The following is a 20,582-nucleotide window of genomic DNA, read 5'->3' on the forward strand; positions in this document are numbered from 1 at the left end:
GTTAACTGCCACCTCCCCCAACCCACACCAGACGGGGAGCTCTCAGAAGGCAGAGACTGTATCTGATTTATTTCTCTCCTACCCCCAGTGCATGAGGCTGGAAACCTAGCAGGTGCCCAGGGAATGTTCACTGAATGAATGAAAAGATGCCTGGATGATGGTTGAATGGATTAGAAGAAGGTAGATAAGGAGGTGGTAAGGGAAGAACAATTCTGCCAAAGGTCTTCTTATCTGGAAACCTCAACTATGGTAAACCCAAAAGAAAACCTAAAATTAAAGGAAACATACCTTTGGCTATGGATCACCATAAAATGCATACAAGAAGTATCACATACTAGGCTTTGTGAAACAGTAAAGAACATGGGCTTTGAAATTAGGCAGGCTGATTGAAGTTGGTCACAGTGTGACTGTAGCCAAGTCACTTTATCTCTGAAACTGCTGCCTTAACTATAAGATGGTAGTAATTTCTGTATCTGCCTCAAAGGACTGTTGAGAGAACCCAATTAGATCATGTACTTAGAGTGTATAGCAAGACTCAGTAAGTAATAGGTGCTTGTTTTATTAATACCACAATATGTCCAAGACTCCAGAGTCATCTCCAATCCCTGAACCACTCTAGAAATCCTCTAATCTGATGCAACCTCCCACCCTGGTATTCATTCCCTTCATTGGCAAGTCCCAAAGAACATCAATATCCTGTCTGAACATTCACCTCTCCCCATCACTCTAAGGGAACTTGGGATGACCCCAAGGACACTGCTTCTCCCGCAGCCTTCAAAGTTGTGGTCATTTCTTTCCCATAGCTCTCATATCATGGGCCCAAAGTGTATAAGTGTTTTTGCTCCTCACTGTCATTTCTAGATCATTCTCTCTCTCCCCTGAAAATTCCACCTTTGCAGCTAATGCTTCCAGACTATACCACCACCGACCCCACTTTACTGTAATCATCCATGGTCCCCTGATTCACTGAATCCCCTGAGGTTTGGTGACAATGTGGCTCCTAATCACCTTCCTTCTCTACATTGCTTTACGGTATAATTCCTCAGTGCTGTCTATGCTTGCTGTCTCCAATCTCTCTCCTGCATTCTCTCTCTGGAACCCATGCCAATCAGACCCCACCCACTCCATGGAAACAGCCTCCCTTCAAGGACACCAGTGGCTTCCACACTGTTAAATCCCAAAGTCAATCCTCAGTCCTTGTCTTACCTGTCCTATAGCAATATCTGACACTGCTAATCCCCTCCTTACTCAGCTTCTGGGAAGTCATCCTCTCTTGGACCCCTCCTACCTCACTGGCTGGTCTTCCTGGTCCAACCTTTAACCACTAGAGAGCCGCAGTTTCAATTCCTGGACCTGGTTGCTATGGTTCCAAGTCATATTGCTTCAAATATTACCAATATATTGCTATTTCCTAACTCTGTATCTCTAATCCAGACCTCTGCCCTTGACTCCAGACTCATCTGTCTCCAATTGCCTATCTGATATCTCCACAGGGATGGTCAACAGGCATCTCAAATGTCCAAACCAGACCCCTAATGTCCCCCTCATGCTTGCCTCTCATGCAGTCTTCAGTCTTTCTCATCTCAGTGAATGACAACTCCATCCTTCCAAAGGTTCATATCCAAAGTGATCCTTTAAAGCAGAGGTTGGACTACCTTTCTTAAAAAGTCAAATAATAAATACTTTAGGCTTTTCAGGCCATAGGGTCTCTATGGTAACTACTCAACTCTGCCATCAAAGCACAAAAGCAAACAGACAATATGCAAACAAATGGGTGTGGCTGCGTTTCAATTAAACTTTATTTCCAAAAACAGGAAGTGAACTGGATTTGGCCCACAGGCTGTGGTTTGTCAACTCCTACTTTTCTTTTTTTTTTTTCAGATGGAGTTTCACTCTTGTCTCTGCTCACTGCAACCTCCGCCTCCCAGGTTCAAGCGATTCTCCTGCTTCAGTCTCCTGAGGAGCTGGGATTACAGGCACATGTCACCATGCCTGGCTAATTGTGTATTTTTAGTAGAGATGGGGGTTTCACCATGCTGGCCAAGCTGGTCTCGAACTCCTGAACTCAGATGATCTGCCCGCCTTGGCCTCCCAAAGTGCTGGGATTACATGTGTGAGACACTGAGCCCAGCTTGTCAACCCCTACTTTAAGGCTTAAGTCAAATCATGACTCTGCTGCTCAAAACCCTCCAAAAGTTTCCAATCTTACCGAGTAAAAGAGTCCTAGAACAGCCTTTGAGAGCCTGCCTGATCTGTTGCCTCCCAGACCTCATCTTCTACGACTCTCCCGCTTCCTCACTCCACTCCAGCCACACAATTAGCCTCCTTACTATTCATTCTTCTTCCCTGTTCACAGCAGCACCAGGGCCTTTGCCTTTTTCCTTCTTCCCAAGATGACTAGAGCACTCATTTCCCCTGTTTCCCTTCAAATGCCATTTCACCACGGGGGCTCTCTAGCATTCGTGACATGAGCAAATCCTGCCCCTCCTCCACATTCCCCACACCCGAATCCTGCTTCATTCTTTTCCATGGCACTTATTTTCTCACATGTTATACGTATGCTTATCAGCTTTCTGTCTTCTCCCCGACCCCACACACACACAAGAATGTAAGCTAGACACAGAGACAGAGACTTCATCTGCTTTGTTCACTCCCCTCTCCTCAGTGCCTAGAATAGTGCTTGGCACACAGAGGAAATGAATAAATAAATAAAAGGTTACTTTTGTTGTTCTTGTTATGGTGCTGCTGCCATCTGCTTATAGAAGTTCAAAATTAGGAGTCAACATATGCACATTTGTGGATTCATGAGCCCTGAGAAAATGATGTAAAATGCTACTTATATGCTCACCTGCATCATTCTGTGGGAGGGCCCTCAGCTTTCTTCAGATTCTCAAAGGGTTACTCGTCCAAAATCTCTAAGCACCACTGTCCTAGACTAGAGGACGCCACTAGACACATTTCCTCCACATCTCTGGATCCTAACTATTTAGGGACATTTTAACCCAGGGGCTTTCTGTTGTCTTGCCTCCCAGGAGAGCAGAGCCAGCAGGTTCAAAGAGGGTGGGGAAGTGGGTCACTTCTAGAGGAAGACACAAGGTTAGTAAGGTTTGGAATTAGCCCCAAGTTGGCCTGGACATTCCAGAGAACTCTGCAAAGTAGATCCTCACTTGCATACCTCTGACGCCACACGCCAGAGGCGTCCACAGACAAAGCCAAACACAACTGGTGCATCTGCAGAGAATCCTAAGTGAAGGCAGCAGTGCCCCCTCAGACCTATGAGCACTACAAGTTCCCTTTATCCAGACTCCAGAGTAAAATGAAAGCAATGGATTCATTCTCCTTATTGTGTTCCCTCTGTTGTGCATTTGTCAAGAGTCAAGATTAATCACTGCAATTCATGAAATTTATACTCAAACTTATTGCAATTCTAAACAACAAGGTTGACATTTCAAGCAGTTTTCTATCGAGCCGTTTGTCTAGCTCACAGGGAATACATTTTTCTTGGTGCTTACCATTCAGCAACATTTTGTCGGGCGTTGGCCTCCCCTCCATCATTGCTTCAGCCAGAATTAACTTTTGGTGAAGTTGCTTATTACAAGTTTTAAACTCCTTCAGCTCCCCCTGCAGCTCCAAGATCTGGCTCTGCAGCTGCGTCACCACCTCCTGGGTGGCAGGGAGACGATACGTATTTCTTAATGACTGGGATGGTTTTATTAGGATTGGCAAGCGGGACTTCTTAGCCTCCTGAAAACACACATATGCAACAATGAATACACTTTGAACACACTTCCTTTGGTTGCACAGTCAACATTCTCATGCCAGCCTTATAAAACAGAATTCGAACTGGCTGCCCAGACTTTTCGGTCCTATAATGGCAGCTATGTTTATCCACCAGCCAAAGAGCTTGTATCTTGGCAGGTCCCTCCTCTCATCATCAAGGGCCAAGCTTCTCCTCGCCACCCTCCTGGCCCTGGCCCATTGTCTCTCTGGACAATCCAGATGCTCCATAAATGGCAGTTCTTCTTCCAACTTGATCTTCTGGGAAATGTTATTTTGCACCTTATCTATTTCCTCATTTCCCAAACATTCCTCAGTCTAATCTAATCTGGCCTATCAACCCCTGTAGTCCACCAGAATCACCCCTTACTTCGGTGGCTACTAAGTTGCCAACCCAGTGGATATTTCCCAGGCTCAGAACTCCCAGTCATCCTCATTCATAATGACTTACGGGCACTACAGAATCAACTGAAAATTCAACTCTTCAGCTTCATCACCCCATGCCTCCACTGCAAATCTACGCCACTTCAACAATCTCTGTCTTGGTGAATCACATGACTATCCATTTACTACATAATCTAGAACCATGGGAATAATTTTTAAGTTTCCCTTTATTCTTGTCACCCACTTTCACCATTCATCAGGGTCCATTAATCAGGGACCCAGGCTGTCTCTCAATTCTTTCAACTCTTCTCATCCTCCACTGCTACCACTCAACTCCAAGATGCTGTTAGTTCTCACCTAAGTCACGGCAACAGTCTCCTGGGTGGTCTCCACACGTTCACTTTTGCCCTCTCTAAACCACTCTCCATGCTACAGCAAAAAGACAAACCTACTACTCCTCTCTTCCGCCTAAAACTATTTTAATTGCTTCCCAGTTCTCTCAAGACAAAGGTCAAGGTCCATACCGCAACCTACAAAGTCCTGTAGGACCTACAGCCTGAATTACACCCCCTTCCACTTTACCCTGCTCTTCAGCAACAATGACCTTGGTCCCTCAAAATGCCTTCCTTCCACCTCAGGACCTTAGCATATGCCAACCCCTTTGCCCAGAACACTCACTCCTTCCCACTTCCCCGACTAACTCTAATAGCATTCATTAAGACTCAGCTCAAATGGGCCTTCCTCAGGAAAATGGGCCTTGATTTCTAAGACCAAGGCAGAGTTCCTTATTACACACTCACTGTCTTCTACATATCCCCTCAGAGAACGTTAGTTATCATTTTAATTAAATGCCTGTGAAATTATCTGTTCCTTGTCTATCTTCTGCACCAACCTGTAAGCTCCAGGGTTAAGAGGCTTTGCATATCTTGGCCATACTCTCTGTATAGCTTCTAGCATAAGAACTAGTACACAGTAGGTACTCAACAGCTATTTGTGGAATGAACATATAAACAATAACTTAAGAGGCCAAATGGGGGTCTCTTTCAACTGGAGAATTTTAAACATTCAAAGCTGGGCAGAGGGACTTAAATCCAGACTATATTTAAAGAAATACTACAACTCAATATTAAAAACAAATAATCCAGTTAAAAGATGAGTAAAAACTCTGATAGTCATTTCTCCAAAGGAGATATGTGCATGGCAAATAAGCATGTGAAAAGATGCTCAACATCATTAGTCACCAAGGAAAATGTCTATCAAATCACAATAAAATACCACTACTTCATACCTATTAGGATGGCTATAATCAAAGGACAACAACAAGTGTTGATGAAGAAGTGGAGAAACTGGAACCCTCACACACTGCCGGTGAGAATGTAAAGAGGGTACAGGCGCTTTAGAAAACAGTCTGGCAGTTCCTCAAAAAGATTAAACAGAGTTACCCTCTTACCCATCAATTCTACTCCAAGGTATATACTCAAGAGAAATAAAAATATTATCACCCCCAAATTTGTACATGAATAGCAACATTATTTCTAATAACCAAAAGTGGAAATAGCTCAAATGTGTATCAACTAATGAATGCGGTATATCCATATGGATACACTATGGAATACTGTTTGGCAATAAAAATAAATGAAGTACTGACACATGCTACAACGTGAATGAACCTCAAGAACAGTATGCTAAGTGGAAGAAGCTAGTCACCAAAAACCACATATGGCATGATTCCATTTATATAAAATAATCCAGAATAGGCAAACCAAAAGAGACACAAAGTAGATTCGTGGTTGCCTAGGGCTGGGGTGGGCGAGTTGGGGGGAAATGGGAAGTGACTGTTAATGAGTACAAGGTGTCTTTTGGGATGACGAAAACGTTCTAAAACTGTTGTACAACTCTAAATTGTACAATAGACAAAAAAAAAAAAACCCCCACTGAATTGTATACCTTAAAGGGATGCATTGGATGACACGTGAATTAAATCTTAATAAGGCTTTTTTTTTTTTTTTTTTTTTAAGTTTTTAAATAGCAGAGGAGAAGGAACCCAAGAAGAAAACAGAAAATATTTGGGACCCAAGAAATGAGATCACTGAGCTCTCTTAAGAAGGAAAGAAGAGTAAGGGCCCCTTCTTGAACATTCTAGGATATAAAATGCTTTCAAGCACACTTTCCCATAATCCTGAAGTGAACTCTGCAGTCCCAGAACTCACAGGATAAGAGACGTTATCATGCTTACTTTCCAGATGAAGAACTGAGATGTCAAACAACTAGTCCAATGTCACAGTGCAAGAAGGTTCAAGAGTCAGACCTAAGACTAGCTCTTCAGGGTCCAGTGCTCAGTTCAGAAAAGTGAGATGCTTTCTACTCTGAAATTTCAGGTAAGAGGAGAGAGTAGGTTCAAGGATAAGAACAGTTTGAGGTGGCAAAAGGAGACCACGTGGGAGGAGGTGGATGTCTCAGCAAAGAGGGCTGGAAAATAACAATCATTTGCTTGGTCCTCAGTCTCCACCAATCTTTATTCCTGGATCCAAATCTGTGTGTCATATGGCAGCAGAAAAGATATCTGCAAGTGCACAAATGCCAAAGCCAATTTCAAGCTGGAAGACTGCCGTCAGTCAACCTAATGCTCGTTCTAAAATAACACCACACAAAATGCTACCTTATGGACTCTGAACAGAGTCCCACCTACCACATTATTAAAGATGTCACATTGGAACTTCTTCCTTAGGAACGGAAGGGAAACAGGAACTCACACACTCCAAGCTCTTACCATGTACAAGGTACTATACTAGACACTTGCCAAAGACTCAAAGCAGGTAAGTGGCTAGGCCCAATGCAAACACACATATATCAGTAAAGTCCATCCTCTTGTCTGTACTAAACAATTGAAAGGATACCTGGTCTCCTTGTCTCTATAACTAAACAACTGGAAGGATATCTGGTCTCCTTGTCTTACCCTCGGGCTGCAGTGATATTCCTTTTAACAGGATATCAGAGTCTCCTATTAAAAGAGGTAAGCCATAGGACTATCAACTCCTTAACTACCAAAGACTACAGAGAATATCATTAAATTTCCTTCTACTTTGCATAGACTGGAGGCCATGGTGGTGATGGGAGGGCTCTTCTCTCCCAGAGAAAGGTAGGTTTACAGTATCTCTGTCTGCACCTAAAACCAGACTTTAGTTTATATCCCTACCACTCCACTTACCAGCTAAATCATTCTGGACAGTTTTCTGAGCCAATATTTCTTCAAAATAAAATGTAAGTAATACCTACCAAATTCATATTCTTGTTGAGAATATTAGGTGAGATTATATATATATGTATATATATACACACACACAGACACACACAGAGTATCCAGCACAATCCCTAACAGATACTAAAAATAATAAACAAATACAGTTTCCTTCCTTTTGAAGACACAGCAAGAGGAATAATTTCAAACTAAAAAAAATATCTATTTTAATATATTTGGGGGAAATTAAGTCCATTCAATTCTCCAGTTTTCCTGAACACAGAATAACATCTCTTACACAATGAAAAATTCAAACAAAAAAACCAAACAAACAAAAGACACCTAGTTTTCCTGATATACAGGTACAAACTGAAGGAGCTGGGGCAGATGAGAGCATTTCTATTCTAGCCAAACTGCACAAATTTGCATTTCTAGTACCGTTAATATAATGGCAGTCTCTCTCTCTCTCTCTGTCTTTCTCTCTCTCTCTCTGTCTCTCTCTCTCTCTCTGGTCTCTACTGATATCTTTAGAAAACCCTTTTCTAGAAATTACAGTTTTGGTGCATAATTTAAAACAATCAAAAGCAATTTTGCTAATGATATATCTAACTCTCTTTTGTATGCGCAAAAGCAGTAATTTAGTGGTCAGAAAATAAACTTAATTCTCTATTCTGATGCTATAAAGCAGTGTGTACAGTTGATTTCTCAAATACAAAACACCCATCAGAAACAAGAATATCAACAGCCTTCACTGAACCACTATTAGAAACACGACCTATTTCCTTCTCTCCCAGAACACATCTCCCTTCTACGGGGATTCTTGGCCGTAGGGTGGCAGGGGTGGGGGGTTCAAGCCATGACCTCAAGAGGATTTTCATAAGGGTCCAATCAAACATTGCCAAAAGAACCTGGTTTTAACAATCTGGCATATTTGACAGGATGTGCAGGGCTTAGAGACAGTATATAAGCTGAAGGAAAATCAACATGCAAACATTCACTCAACAAACCCAGACTTTATCATTTCACACCACCAGGGTTGGAAGGTAGCCTGATCCAGGGAAAGGGTGTGGCTGTGCAGTCAGGTACAGTGGGAGTCTCATCTCAACCACTGGTTAACAACAGGAACATGGGGTGTGGCTTCCAGATCCTTGATGAGTGTTGTCAGGATAAAAGATTATAGAGGAAGCCCTCAGAATAATACCTCTCCTACACAAAGTCTGCACAAGATAAAACCTAGGTTCTCATCCCCATCCCTAAAGTCAGGTTATGACCATTTGACTGCAACCTGCAAAAGCAAATGTTCATTAATACAATGAAAATTGTATAGATTTTGGGACATCTCCACAATGCAACCTTATATAGCCATTACAAGGAAAGATGTTCCTCATACCACGAAATAGACAGCTATAGACAGATGTATAAACAAGACTTCACATGTGTTTTTTCTAAGGAAAACACATAAATGTCACAATATACAGATAAATTAGATAGGGCTGAGATGGAGGAAGACAGACAAAGGGAGTGAGGGGAAGGAGAGGCAGGGGAAGGTCAGTGAGGACACACAGCTCTGGTGGAGGCCAGGGTAAGTGCAAGCAGAGAGAGACACTGGACATTCTCATCATATAAATGGGAAGAAAGTGGTAAGATTACAGGTGATTTTTAAAGTTTTTTGTTTGTATAAAGAAAGTACATAATTAATACATGGAAAACTTACTCTATTGGTCCCACCAGGGAGGGAAGGGAGGGAAAGGAGGGCAGCCTGCCACCCAGGCACCCCGTGCAGGTTCTCCGGCCGATGCTCTGCTCTGAGTGCAGTGTTGATTGGTTTCTCTTCCCAAGCCTCTCTCACTGCTTCGTGCTTGGATCTGAGCAGGTCGCCCTCCGTGGCCACAGTCTGCACTGAGGCATCTTTCAGCTCCACCTTGGGCACTTCGCCTGCCTTTACGAGCTGGGCCTCACAAGACAACTTCAGTTCATCATGTGGCTTGGAAAATGAGTTAGTTTGGACAAAATGGACAAGGTCACCTTTTTGCTTGGGTGTCTTCTCTGTTTTACCACCAAGGTGTTCTCCAGAAACGTCCTGCTCTGTCAAGCACAGATGTCCCAGAAGCAGTTCCCGTACCACTTTCAGAAGGTCTGGCCTGTTTTTCCAAAAGGGAAGGAAGTGGAAGAATCAAGCTTTCTGCTAGGCCTTGTCCCCTAGTCAGTATCCCAAGTTATCCCCACCTACTGTTGCCCAGATTCCATCAAAACTAAATACAGTGTGTACCCATAACGTGCCAGGACCCACATCCAGTATTTTATCCTGTGTAACCTCACAGCAACCAAACAAGGCAGGTACTACCATGTCATTTCAAGGATAAGAAGAGTAGAATTAATTTGACACAAGGTACACAGCAAGTGGGTGGGTCACATGAATATGTGAATGCAGGCTGGGCCCAGGTAGAAAAAAACAAGATTATAAGGTGTCCATGACAATTACAGCGTCCTCCCTGACTCTGCCCCACCAGCCAACCTCCTGGCCCTGGCCCCATTTCTATATCCAGGAGCAAGTATGGCTTTAGACTAATCTGGCCAAGCTGGCTGGTCCATCGATGACCTAATCCATCTTGGTGCACAATGGGTGCTTAACAAAGAGGTGGTAATGAAGGAATATCTGTATACAGGCCTAGTAGAAAGTGCACTGGTTTTGAAGACAGACACAAATCCCTTCATATTCTAACTCCACAATTCTCTGAAAAGAAGATAAGTATTCCTCCACAAGACAGCTATGAGGATTAAACGAGATAGTGTATAGGCAGCAGATACTTTCCATGCTCCTTGTCACATATGCTTGGCACACCTCTGACTTCAGCTGCTGCTGTGTGGACAGTTCCCATAGACACAGTCCCACCTCAAACACCCTCTACATCTCTGCTGCCTTGGGGCTTTTTCCAAAGCTCTATGAGCAAGCCAGTAAAGCAGTGTGGAAGTGTGAAACAATTTCCATTTCTGGGGAAACTCTCAACCAGTGGGAGAAGACAGCTGTTGCATAAATGTCCCAGTCTCCCATCCTTCAGATGGACCACACAGGCATAGTAATATACAGTCCCTCAGAGGGTCCCCAGCAGTAACCAGATCATTACTGCACCCTCATTGGTTCTGCTTTCATTCCTATCTTACTCTCCCTGATCCCTCATTCCTGCTCCCTGATGTCAAATCCCAAACAAATCCCTTATACTCTAATCCGAATCTCAGGCTCTGCTTTCCAGGGAAGCAAAACTAAGCCAGCATGTAAAACACCTGGAATGGTGCTCGGATGGAGTAACTCAAGAAGACTCCCTTGTGTGTTTCTTGTGCTGGGCACTGCAGTGGCCACTGGGGATATAAATCTGTCCCAGGAGGACATGGACTGGTTTTAGAGAAACATATGTGAACAAATTATGAGGGTTACAGGGCAACCATCCCAGAGTGCCCCAGACTGGGGGTGGCAGGGAGAACGACAGCGGAGGGTTTCTAACATCAATGAGAACAGTCTAAGCATGGAAGCCTCGAGGAGGGGAAATGAAACAGTCTAAGCATGGAAAACAACAGGAACAGAGTCAAGAGGCAAAGAAGGGGTGAGGCTGGAAAGATGGGCAGGGAAGAAACGAAGGGTCCTGTACAACACATTGAGAAAAAAAAAAACCAGGAAGGTCACTGAAAGGCCTTATGATGGACCGGGCTGGTCACACATGTGCTTCAGAAAGGTGACTCCAGGCCGGGCGTCGTGGTTCACGCCTATCATCCCTGCACTTTGGGAGGCCAGGGCAGGCAGACAGCCTGGGCTCACAAATTCGAGACCAGCCTGGGCAACATGGCGAAACCCTATCTCTACAAAAATTACAAAAAATTAGCCAGGGATGATGGCATGTGCATGTAGCTACTCGGGAGGCTGAGGTGGGAGGATGGCTTGAACCCGGGAGGCTGCAGTGAACTGAGATCGTGCCATTGCACTCCAGCCTGAGCAATAGAGCCAAACTTTGTGTCAAAAAAAAAAAATCAAGAAAGGTGACGCCGGCTGCTGCTGCATAGAGAATGGACAGGGAGGCCTCACACACAGAGGAGCTCCCCTCATGCTGGTCTAATCACAGAGTAATGACTGCAAAATATGCACACCTAAAAAATAGTGTAAGGTACACTATAGGGCTCAAAAATCAAGATAAAAGTATCCAAAGATCAGAAACAGGGGAGAAAACCCACAGCTGTAAGAAGAGGGCTATTAAAAAGACAACAACCTAATGAAAGATTTCACAATTGAGGAAACAGAAACAATAAAGCAATCTGAAGAAGATTTTTAAATAAGTATGTTTAAATCATCTAAAAACTAAAGGGAAAAAATCATAAGAAGACAGAGTTATGAAACTGGGACAGAAAGTTATGCGAAAATAAATGGGGGAAGTAGAGAGAAGAGACCAGCTGGAAAGCTGTTGCTAACTCCCAGGAGAAAGAAAATGCAGGTCTGGGTGAGGTGGTGGCAGTCAGCAAAAGAAGGGGACAGAAGGTCCTCATTGGTGTTAGCTCTTTTTTCTTCTCACTTCGGTTTCTACTACCTGTTCTATTTCTAGAAACCCTGTGAAACAGTCAGGCTGTACTCTACAACTCCTTTAACATACTCTGACCTTCCCTTCCTCCGATCTTTGCTGCCACTGGCAATGACAGGCACCCCTGTGTTATCTTTCCCACTGAGCCCTCTGAGGGGAGGGAGAAGGCCCTCTGCATATCCAGATTTCTATTATCTAGATGGGGGCAGAGTCAACTCCATTTAAATAGCTATAGCACACCAAAATGGGGTTAATAACAAAATTTAAACGTATGGTACATTTTTCACCTCTAATGTGAAATTATCTAGACAACAGAAACAACCTCAAACTATAGTAAACCCAGACTTTCAAAATATTTCTGGCATTTCAAGCTTCAGGAGATGTTAAACTAAATTTTCCTTTCCTTCACCTCTTTAATATAGATAAAAAATAATGACAATTTTTATTTGGCTAGCCAAAGGAAGACCATTACTCACCACCAAACAACACAATAAAACCGAGGAAAAATACTTTACACATGGGTAGTAAAAGGTGGTGAAAGAGGCCATTATAATATACTAAAGTGGTGGTGCTATTAAATAAAATATTTCAAGTGTTATTTTGCTAGAAATCTGAACAGCAGATTCATTAAGCTATAACTGTAAGCCGGACCTTTTCAATGGTTCAGTCCAGGAGACTTCTCAGAGCCCAAATATTGTTTATATCCCCTTCCTGGGCATCTGTGCCATGAGGAAGGTATAAGGGAAGAGGAATTGACATTTTCTAAGCACTTACCATGTGCCAAATCCTCTAAATACACTGAATCCTCACAATAAGACTGTGAGAGGGGGATTCTTTAAAAGCCCATTTTACAGATGAATAAATGGGCTCATAAAGGTTCAGGATCCCCCAACCAAGTGGCAGAGCAAAGCTGAGATTCCAGACCTTTCTGACTCCCATTTCAGCTGGGACTGAAACGCTTCCATTGCCAGAAGGAAGCATTTCCCCCGACCGCCCAATTCACCACGCTCCTACCACAGCCCACTGCACTCTCCCTGATTCACATCACCCAAGTACATTCCCACATGGCCCTCACACAAAAAGTGTCTTTTAACTCTGAAGTAAAATTAGGGATCACGATGTTCAGGAAATCCTCCATTTCCCAAGCACCAGCTACTACGGTCATCTAACTACTTGTGATAATAAGCCAGAACTGCCACTGAGCATGTCTTCCAAGAAGACTCATGCTAGAAAAATATTGGACAGACGTCAGGGATTGGGGAGGAGTCAGGCTTGCTGAGCTCACAAAAATAGAGTGCTTCAATCCCATTTTTCCGCTGAAGAAACGCCCATAAGGCTTAGTCCATCAATGATACAAGAAATATTAGTGTTCCCGGCTCTTGTCAAGAGTCATGGGCAATCATTACTGCTCCATTTCTCTACCTATTCGGGAGGAGAACTGAAAACTGTTACTGAACACGCACCACACCACATGCCAGCCATTTTTCTTGTTTTTTTCTTACTCCCCACAGCAACCCTAAGAAGTAATCAGATAAACTGAGGCACTGAGAGATAAAAAGACAGCTCTTTTCGGTTCCAAAGCCCAAGCAGCTGTTATGGATGGACTAGGAAGAACATGAAAGGGGGAAAAATTACTCCCAAAGGATTAATTTAAAAAACACAAATGTACGGAATATTTCTCCTTTTTTGTTTTAAGGAAAACAACCTGTAGTATCTCCTCACATAGGAATGGCTCCCAACAGATACAATGAGAAGAGAACTTTAATTCAAGCTCAACAAAAACAGCAGAATCACAACTACAATGATATTTTTTAAGCTGTTGTCGAAACTGGGAGAGATTTCGGTAGGGCTGATTCCTCTCGCTGACAGCAAGGTAGCCCTTTCTGGGGCTCCCAGGAATAATTCTCAAAGAAAGCTTCCTTTCTCCTCTTTATAATGGGCTTACCTGAGGCTTTGCTGATGTCCCCTCACAGCCACTAGCATGCAGCCTAATTACTTAATTGCATGACTGGCAAGATTCCTTCCAAGCCATTTCAGGAGCTCTCTCAGGTAAATTACACAGCACCATCATCTAAACCCATTTAGCAAAATGAGTTTGTTCTCCCCTAGAACTAGAGAAACAAAGGAATGTCTGGGCCTCATGTCTACCTGGATTCCAGTAAAAACGTGGCCTTCTCATTGAACAAAGGGGCAAGCAGGTTTATGAACACGCCTTCTTCTAGGCAGCCAGGTGCGTGGGCCCCATCGGATTCTAAAATCTTAGGCTCCGTGTGCCTTAAGTATCCATTTTTGCAGCCTCCTTTGGAAAGGTCTTTCATAATCTGCAAATAAAAGTATTTGGTCAAATAATAGAATAAGGAGTAAGGGAAGGGGGTGTGTGGAGAGAGGATGGAGATGCAGGGTAAGTGAGTAAGTGCAAATAAGCCAGACACACTGAGCCAGAGAGAAACAGAAAAGGAAAGGGGGAGGAGAAGGAGGAAGAGAGAGAGACACATGCATGCAGGTACGCACGTACTCACTTTAACGCAGGGATATGTTCTAGAAAGAGGATAGAGATGTTTACATCACTTCTCACCCTCAGTTTCCTCACCTATAAAATGGGGGTAGTAATGGTACCTCCCGCGGTTCTTAGGAGAATGAAATGAGACCACCTCAGGTTACTTGTCTTACTCACTACAGGTGCACACTGGAAATCCATTCTCCCACCCCTACGGCCCACTCCTTGAAAGTTCTTTCTAAGAAGAGTAGGGAACCCATGTCATTAACAATGATTTGAGTGCTTATTATATTCTTCTTGCAATGTATCCTCCTTATCATGTATCAGAAAGCTGACTTACTCTTTACAGACACATACGATTTAACATGGCTTTGATCTTTCTCATTAGGAAGGTAGAGAGTTTCTAATTCCCATGGAGATGTTATTTACGGATCCACCTTCTTGGGTCACTGAGGGTCCCAGAGGAGTGGTACCAAAGACGCATCTAGTTAAAGCCTGTACTGGGCATGTCTTCGAGGTGCTGCAATTAGCATTCTTTCTCCCCTATCCAAAGCTGTAAATTTCTTCTACCAGTCTATAAATAATTCCTCTTGACTTCATTACTGCTGGTGATATATACACTAGCCATCACCCCCATCTCTCCACACTGGTGAAATGATTGAGATTTTTAAATGGAAGACAAGACCTACACAAATGAGTTGTTATTTATAGTGTCTTCTTGGCCACCAATCTAGTTATTAAATCCAACTAATAAGCAACCTCCAAAGAAGGAAACGTATAGAATAATAAAAACAGTAATTATTATTTACTGAGCACTTATTACATGCCTTTCTATTTAAATATCACAATCCTAAAAGGAAGTATTACTATCCTCATTGATGAGGAAACTCAGGCTTAGAGGTTAAACACTAATTAACCAAGGTCACAGAGATAGTAGTGCCAAAGCTAAGACTTCGAATGAGGTTCATCTGGTTGCACTTTTAATTACTTTGCTTTCTAAAACTATATTTGAAGATCTTCCCTTTGTGACTCCACAAACTTGAACACCCTGAACGCCAAAAATTCCAAATCTGTAGCATCTTACCCCCACCACATCCCAGTCTCTAGGGTTCTTTCAACTTTGGAGACTGCTTGGAGTCTCCCACACATTTTATGAATTAGAGGGTTGGAGACTGCTTGCTCCAAATGTTCAGTATCAATGTGATTGGAAGAGTGCTCTATGTGGACGGGGGTCAGATTCTCACAATGCCCAAATGACAGTAATGTGGGTTCCAGATGAGGAGACTGCAGAGCTCCCCTAGGAAGGGGAGCTAAGTTCCATCAGTAGGTCTTTACGCCTCAACCAAATGATCTGGTAGTTCACACAGTCCAGAAACAAGGGTTCTTATCCCAACTCTATCACTGATTTACTCTCTGCCCCAAATAAATCATCACTCCTCAAAGGCTTCAGTTCCTAATTCATAAAATGCGTTGGATTAGCTCACTGAAGATTTGTCCAGGTCAAACATCCAATGCCTGCTATTCTACTATAACAAGTCCATTTTTATTTGCAAGTATACGCTTGTTTTCATGTTTCACGACTGGCTCTGTCACCCAGTTTTTAACTTCTAAGAGGGAGGAGACCTAGTCTTGGCTTTCCACTGGCACATGAAAGGTACACAATATAGGCAGAATGAACAGAAAACTCACTGGACTCATTCCAGACTCGAAGACTGGTTTGGACATAGAGTGGAATAGATGAAATAAGGAGTTAACTGCAAGGTTCCTACCTCATTACTCTGCTGCAAATGCTGGTCACTCAGGAAATTATTCTCGTCATCCTCTCCAATTTTGATCGTGTCCTCATCCTCCTTGCTAGCCATAAGCTACATGGAGCATGGAATGATGTGAAAATGCAACCCAAAAAAGTGTGCAGCATGAATATGTATGAATAAGTCAGTGATGTCTTTTTTTTTTTAATGCAAAACAAAAGGCAAACAAAAAGGAAGAAACAAATGCCAAAGCCATGAAATAAAAATTAACCAAAGTTAGAGTTGCTAGTTGTGGCGAATCACACCAGCTGCCTGGATCAAGCATAATTTAAGGACAAATTCCCCAAGAAAACAACTGAAGACATTTCCCCTTGCCCTTGCATGGCCCTTCCTTAGCTGCCGTAAATTAAATATGCTGTATGCCACTGCCACTCCTGCCTTTGCTAAATTCTCTTTCAGATTATATAAAAGTAACAAGATTTTGGAAAACAGCTATTGATGGAATTGAAAATATCAAATAGCAAGAAAGTAATAAATGAAATTTACGGTGTGCCCAATTTATGCATCATTTCTCCTATTTAGCACAAGGCATAAACCTCTTCTTGTTCGACTGTCACACCTCTGAGATGGACAGTCCTGGCAACACTGTCATTTTGCTGACAAAAAGTCTTCATCTCTAATGAGAAGAGTATCACGCTTGCCTGACGATAACTTTATGCTTTTGGAAATGAAGGACAGTTATTTATAAAGACTGCATAAATCCCTAATGCTTCAAAGAAGTGTAAATCCCAAAGCTTCTGAGTGCTACAAAATGGATGGTACAAAGTTCTCAAGAAAGCCAGTTCTCAGCTCTCCGGAAAAGCAAAAATTCTATTCAAGGGGCACCTGAATTAACCAAATTAAAAATGAGAGAAAAGGTGGCCAGCCACTCCCGGGTAAGGAACCAATCGAAGCTATGTCAAAATTATACCAAACCTTATCTCACCAATAAAAGAGTCTGGCCAGGTGCGGTGGCTCACACCTGTAATCTTAGCACTTTGGGAGCCCTAGGCAGGCAGATTGCTTGAGCCTAGCAGTTCAAAACCAGCCAGGACAACAAAGTGAGACACTTGTCTCTACAAAAAGCACAAAAATTCTCCGGGTATGGTGGCCCATGCCTGCAGTCCCAGGAGACTGAGGCAGAAGGATCACCTGAGCCCAGGGAGGTTGAGGCTGCAGTGAGCAGTGATCACACCACTGCACTCCAGCCTGGGCAACAGAGTAAGACCCTGTCTCGAAAACAAAAACAAAACAAAATAGTCTACACCGAAGGTGCTGAAACCATGGAGTACTGGGTCATTTGTTGGGTGTGTTGCACATGTGAGATACCTACGGTTCTAGTTCAAGTTTTATTTCTGAATCCCTACATTTAGTCAATTATCCCCATACCTCTCCAGTCCAACTCTCTGATTTTCCTTTCAGAAGAAAAACATTGTTTTGGAAGAAAAACAAAACAAAGGCAACTGAGTTCAGTTTTTATAGAAACTTCCTAGGGTCAGAACACATTCAATCTAACCGTATCTAAATCTGCAATCAGGATCAAACAGAAGTGATGATCAAAAACCATATCCCACTATCCTACCAAGCACAAAACAGACTAGACATGCATAAATATACCTACTGAGGTATAAAAGTTTATAAATAAAGGTAAGGAACCCTCTTTCTCTTTTGGTTTCTTCCCTCATTACCGTAACATTCTCACCGTGATAAAGACTAACTGGAACTATCAAACTCGTTGGTGGGAATATAAAAGGTTTGGACAAAGCATTGGCATTTCTTATAAAACTAATAACCCTATGACTCAGGAATTCTACTCATAGGTACTCATTAAGTTTAAAAAAAAAAAAAAAAGTATGTCCCAACAAAGAATTGTACATGAATGCTCATATCACCTTTTACCCAAGTGTCCATTAATAGCAGAATGAATAAACAATGTAATCCATTCATGCAATGGAATACTACTTGGCAATAAAAAGGAACAAACTTGATGCACTAACAACATAGATGAATCTCAAAAACATAATGCTGAGTAAAAGAATATATACAAAAGAGAATATACTGTAGGACTCCACTTATATGAAGGTCTAGGCAAAATTAATCCATAGTGGGACCAAATCAGAAGAGCAGCTGGGGTGGGATTGGGTTTGGACAACAGAGGACATGCAGGCTCTTGATAGGGGTTTGCCTTACACAGGCACATACACTTGTAAAACTTAGTGAACACAGGCTTACAATTTCTATAGTTCATTTAACTATAAGCATTTATTGAAGATATGCACACTGAAGTACTTAGGGGGAAGTATACTGATGTTTGCAGCTTCAATTAAAATTTATCAGAAAGATGAGACAGAGTGATGATGGGCAGGTGGGAAATGTGCATAGAACCTAAGTGGTGAGTATATGGGTATTCACTGTAAAACTCTTTTCACTTTGCTGTGTCTGAATTTTTTCATAATAAAATCTTAGGAGAAAGTCTTTCCCATCTTTAAAACAAAACAAAACAGGGCCGGGCGTGGAGGCTCACGCCTGTAATCTCAGCACTTTGGGAGGCTGAGGTGGGTGGATCACGAGGTCAGGAGATCGAGACTATCCTGGCTAACATTGTGAAACCCCATCTCTACTAAAAATACAAAAAATTAGCCGGGTGTGGTGGCAGATGACTGTAACCCCAGCTACTCCGGAGGCTGAGGAAGGGTGGCAGAGTGAGACTCTGTCTCAAAACAACAACAAAAGTTCTCTCTCTGATTCCCCAACAGCTCTGGTCAATGAGTGTTCTCTGCCTCTCTCCAGGCTTCTGCAAGGGGTCTATTCTCACCTTCTGCAATGTGGCTTTTACTGCCCAGGAAAGGTCCCCAAAGACCTTGTTTATTAATGAGAGATGAAATCCACATGAGGTTAGGAAGGAGGCAGAGAGAAGCTCCTCCCTGACTCCTGTGGATCTGAGAAGAGTTTCCCCTAAGTTTAGATGAGCAAAGAAAGTATCGTGAACACGTCATTCCAAGTTGAAATATGAAAAGCATCAAAGTTATTCCGCATTTCCAGAACCATAACCATGCCAATACCTGATACAGTGAAGTAAAAATTCAGTTTCATTTTTCTTTACCTCTGCTGACCTGGTCAAAATTAAAAGTAAACTCTCAGTTTCCAGGAATGGTCAAGAAATTAAATGTTATGGACATAGAGAAATGTACTTCATGCTACATGCTACTTACCCATTTTCGAACACATAGAACTAAGATGTCAGAAAGAACTGAGTCACTATACCTGGCTCAGCTTCCAGCCCTACCGCCACTAAAGAAGCAACCTCCAAACCTCCAAGTGTCAACTGGCTCTATCCTCATTTCCCCACTTCTCATCACTTCTCTTTGCCCTGCAAGCTGGCTTCTGTCCCCTTCACTCTAATGAAACCGGTCATGGGACTCACAGGAAGTTCTCAGTACTTTTTTCTTTCTTGTCTTCTCAGAGTGTTCCACACTATGAAACACTCCCTCCTTGAAACCCCACGCTGTTACTCTGCACTCTACTGCCTCTCCCCCTGCCTCTTGAGCTATTCTTTCTTCATCTTCTTGGCAGCTCCCCTTCCTCCTCCAGGAAGAACTTCCCTTAATCCCCAAAGTGAGGGCTGAGCACCTGTCTACAACTCCCTTGAGACTCTGCATTCACTCCATCAGAGTCCTCACCACATTCTGCCACAACTGCCCCTCTGCTTCTCTAGATTACATCCTAGACAGGGCGGGGACATGTATGTGTTCATAGTTTTAACATCAATGCCTGATGCTCAATAACACTGCTGAACAAATAAACAAATGAATAATGACTTTTTTCAAAACGAGATCTAGAAACAAGTCGTTTTCAGGATTACCTCTGGTCTTACTACTCAAAGGGTATTCCTTAGGGCAGCAGAAGCATCATCACCCGAATTTGTTAGAAATACAGACTCTCAGGCTCCATGCTAGGCTTACTGGACAAGAATCTGCATTTTAACAAGACTCTCAGGAAATTTACGTGCACATTAAACTTCAGGAGCACTGCCCTATGGTGTTGCTAAACAACTCTAAACGGAGTCAGAAAAGGGTTATAGTCCCATTTCTGCCACTAACTCACCAAAATTAAAGTAGCTGTTTTACTGAGTGCTACCACATGCCAGAACTGTGCCAAGGGCTTTATAAATCATGTAAAACTCATAATAACGTATGAAGTCAAATTGTTAGAAAGCTCCTCCTTTTAATGAAATTAAATCTGCTCTGATAAACCAGGTTTTATTGTTACTATTAGCAGAATATTTAACAAGCACCTTCTACTTCTGAGAACCATTTCTGTCCTTTAGAGTCACT

The 20,582-nt window shown here is 42.6% G+C and overlaps 1 protein-coding gene across 2 annotated transcripts in view; it reads right to left on the reverse strand.

Moving 5' to 3' along the window:
* Window positions 1-20,582, reverse strand: part of CDK5RAP2 (CDK5 regulatory subunit associated protein 2) — a 186,044-nt gene that overhangs the window by 54,446 nt on the left and 111,016 nt on the right. The window contains exons 19-22 of one of the 2 annotated variants that reach the window (XM_007968239.3): window positions 16,228-16,323; window positions 14,110-14,282; window positions 9,114-9,540; window positions 3,513-3,744 (exon numbers count right to left, since the gene is read on the reverse strand). In XM_007968239.3, coding sequence (XP_007966430.3) covers window positions 3,513-3,744; window positions 9,114-9,540; window positions 14,110-14,282; window positions 16,228-16,323 — 928 coding nt within the window. The remainder of the gene's footprint in view (window positions 1-3,512; window positions 3,745-9,113; window positions 9,541-14,109; window positions 14,283-16,227; window positions 16,324-20,582) is intronic. The other variant, XM_007968240.3, reaches the window with a different exon arrangement.

This window comes from Chlorocebus sabaeus, chromosome 12 (genome assembly GCF_047675955.1).
Source record: "Chlorocebus sabaeus isolate Y175 chromosome 12, mChlSab1.0.hap1, whole genome shotgun sequence".
NCBI classification, from domain to species: Eukaryota; Metazoa; Chordata; class Mammalia; order Primates; family Cercopithecidae; genus Chlorocebus; species Chlorocebus sabaeus.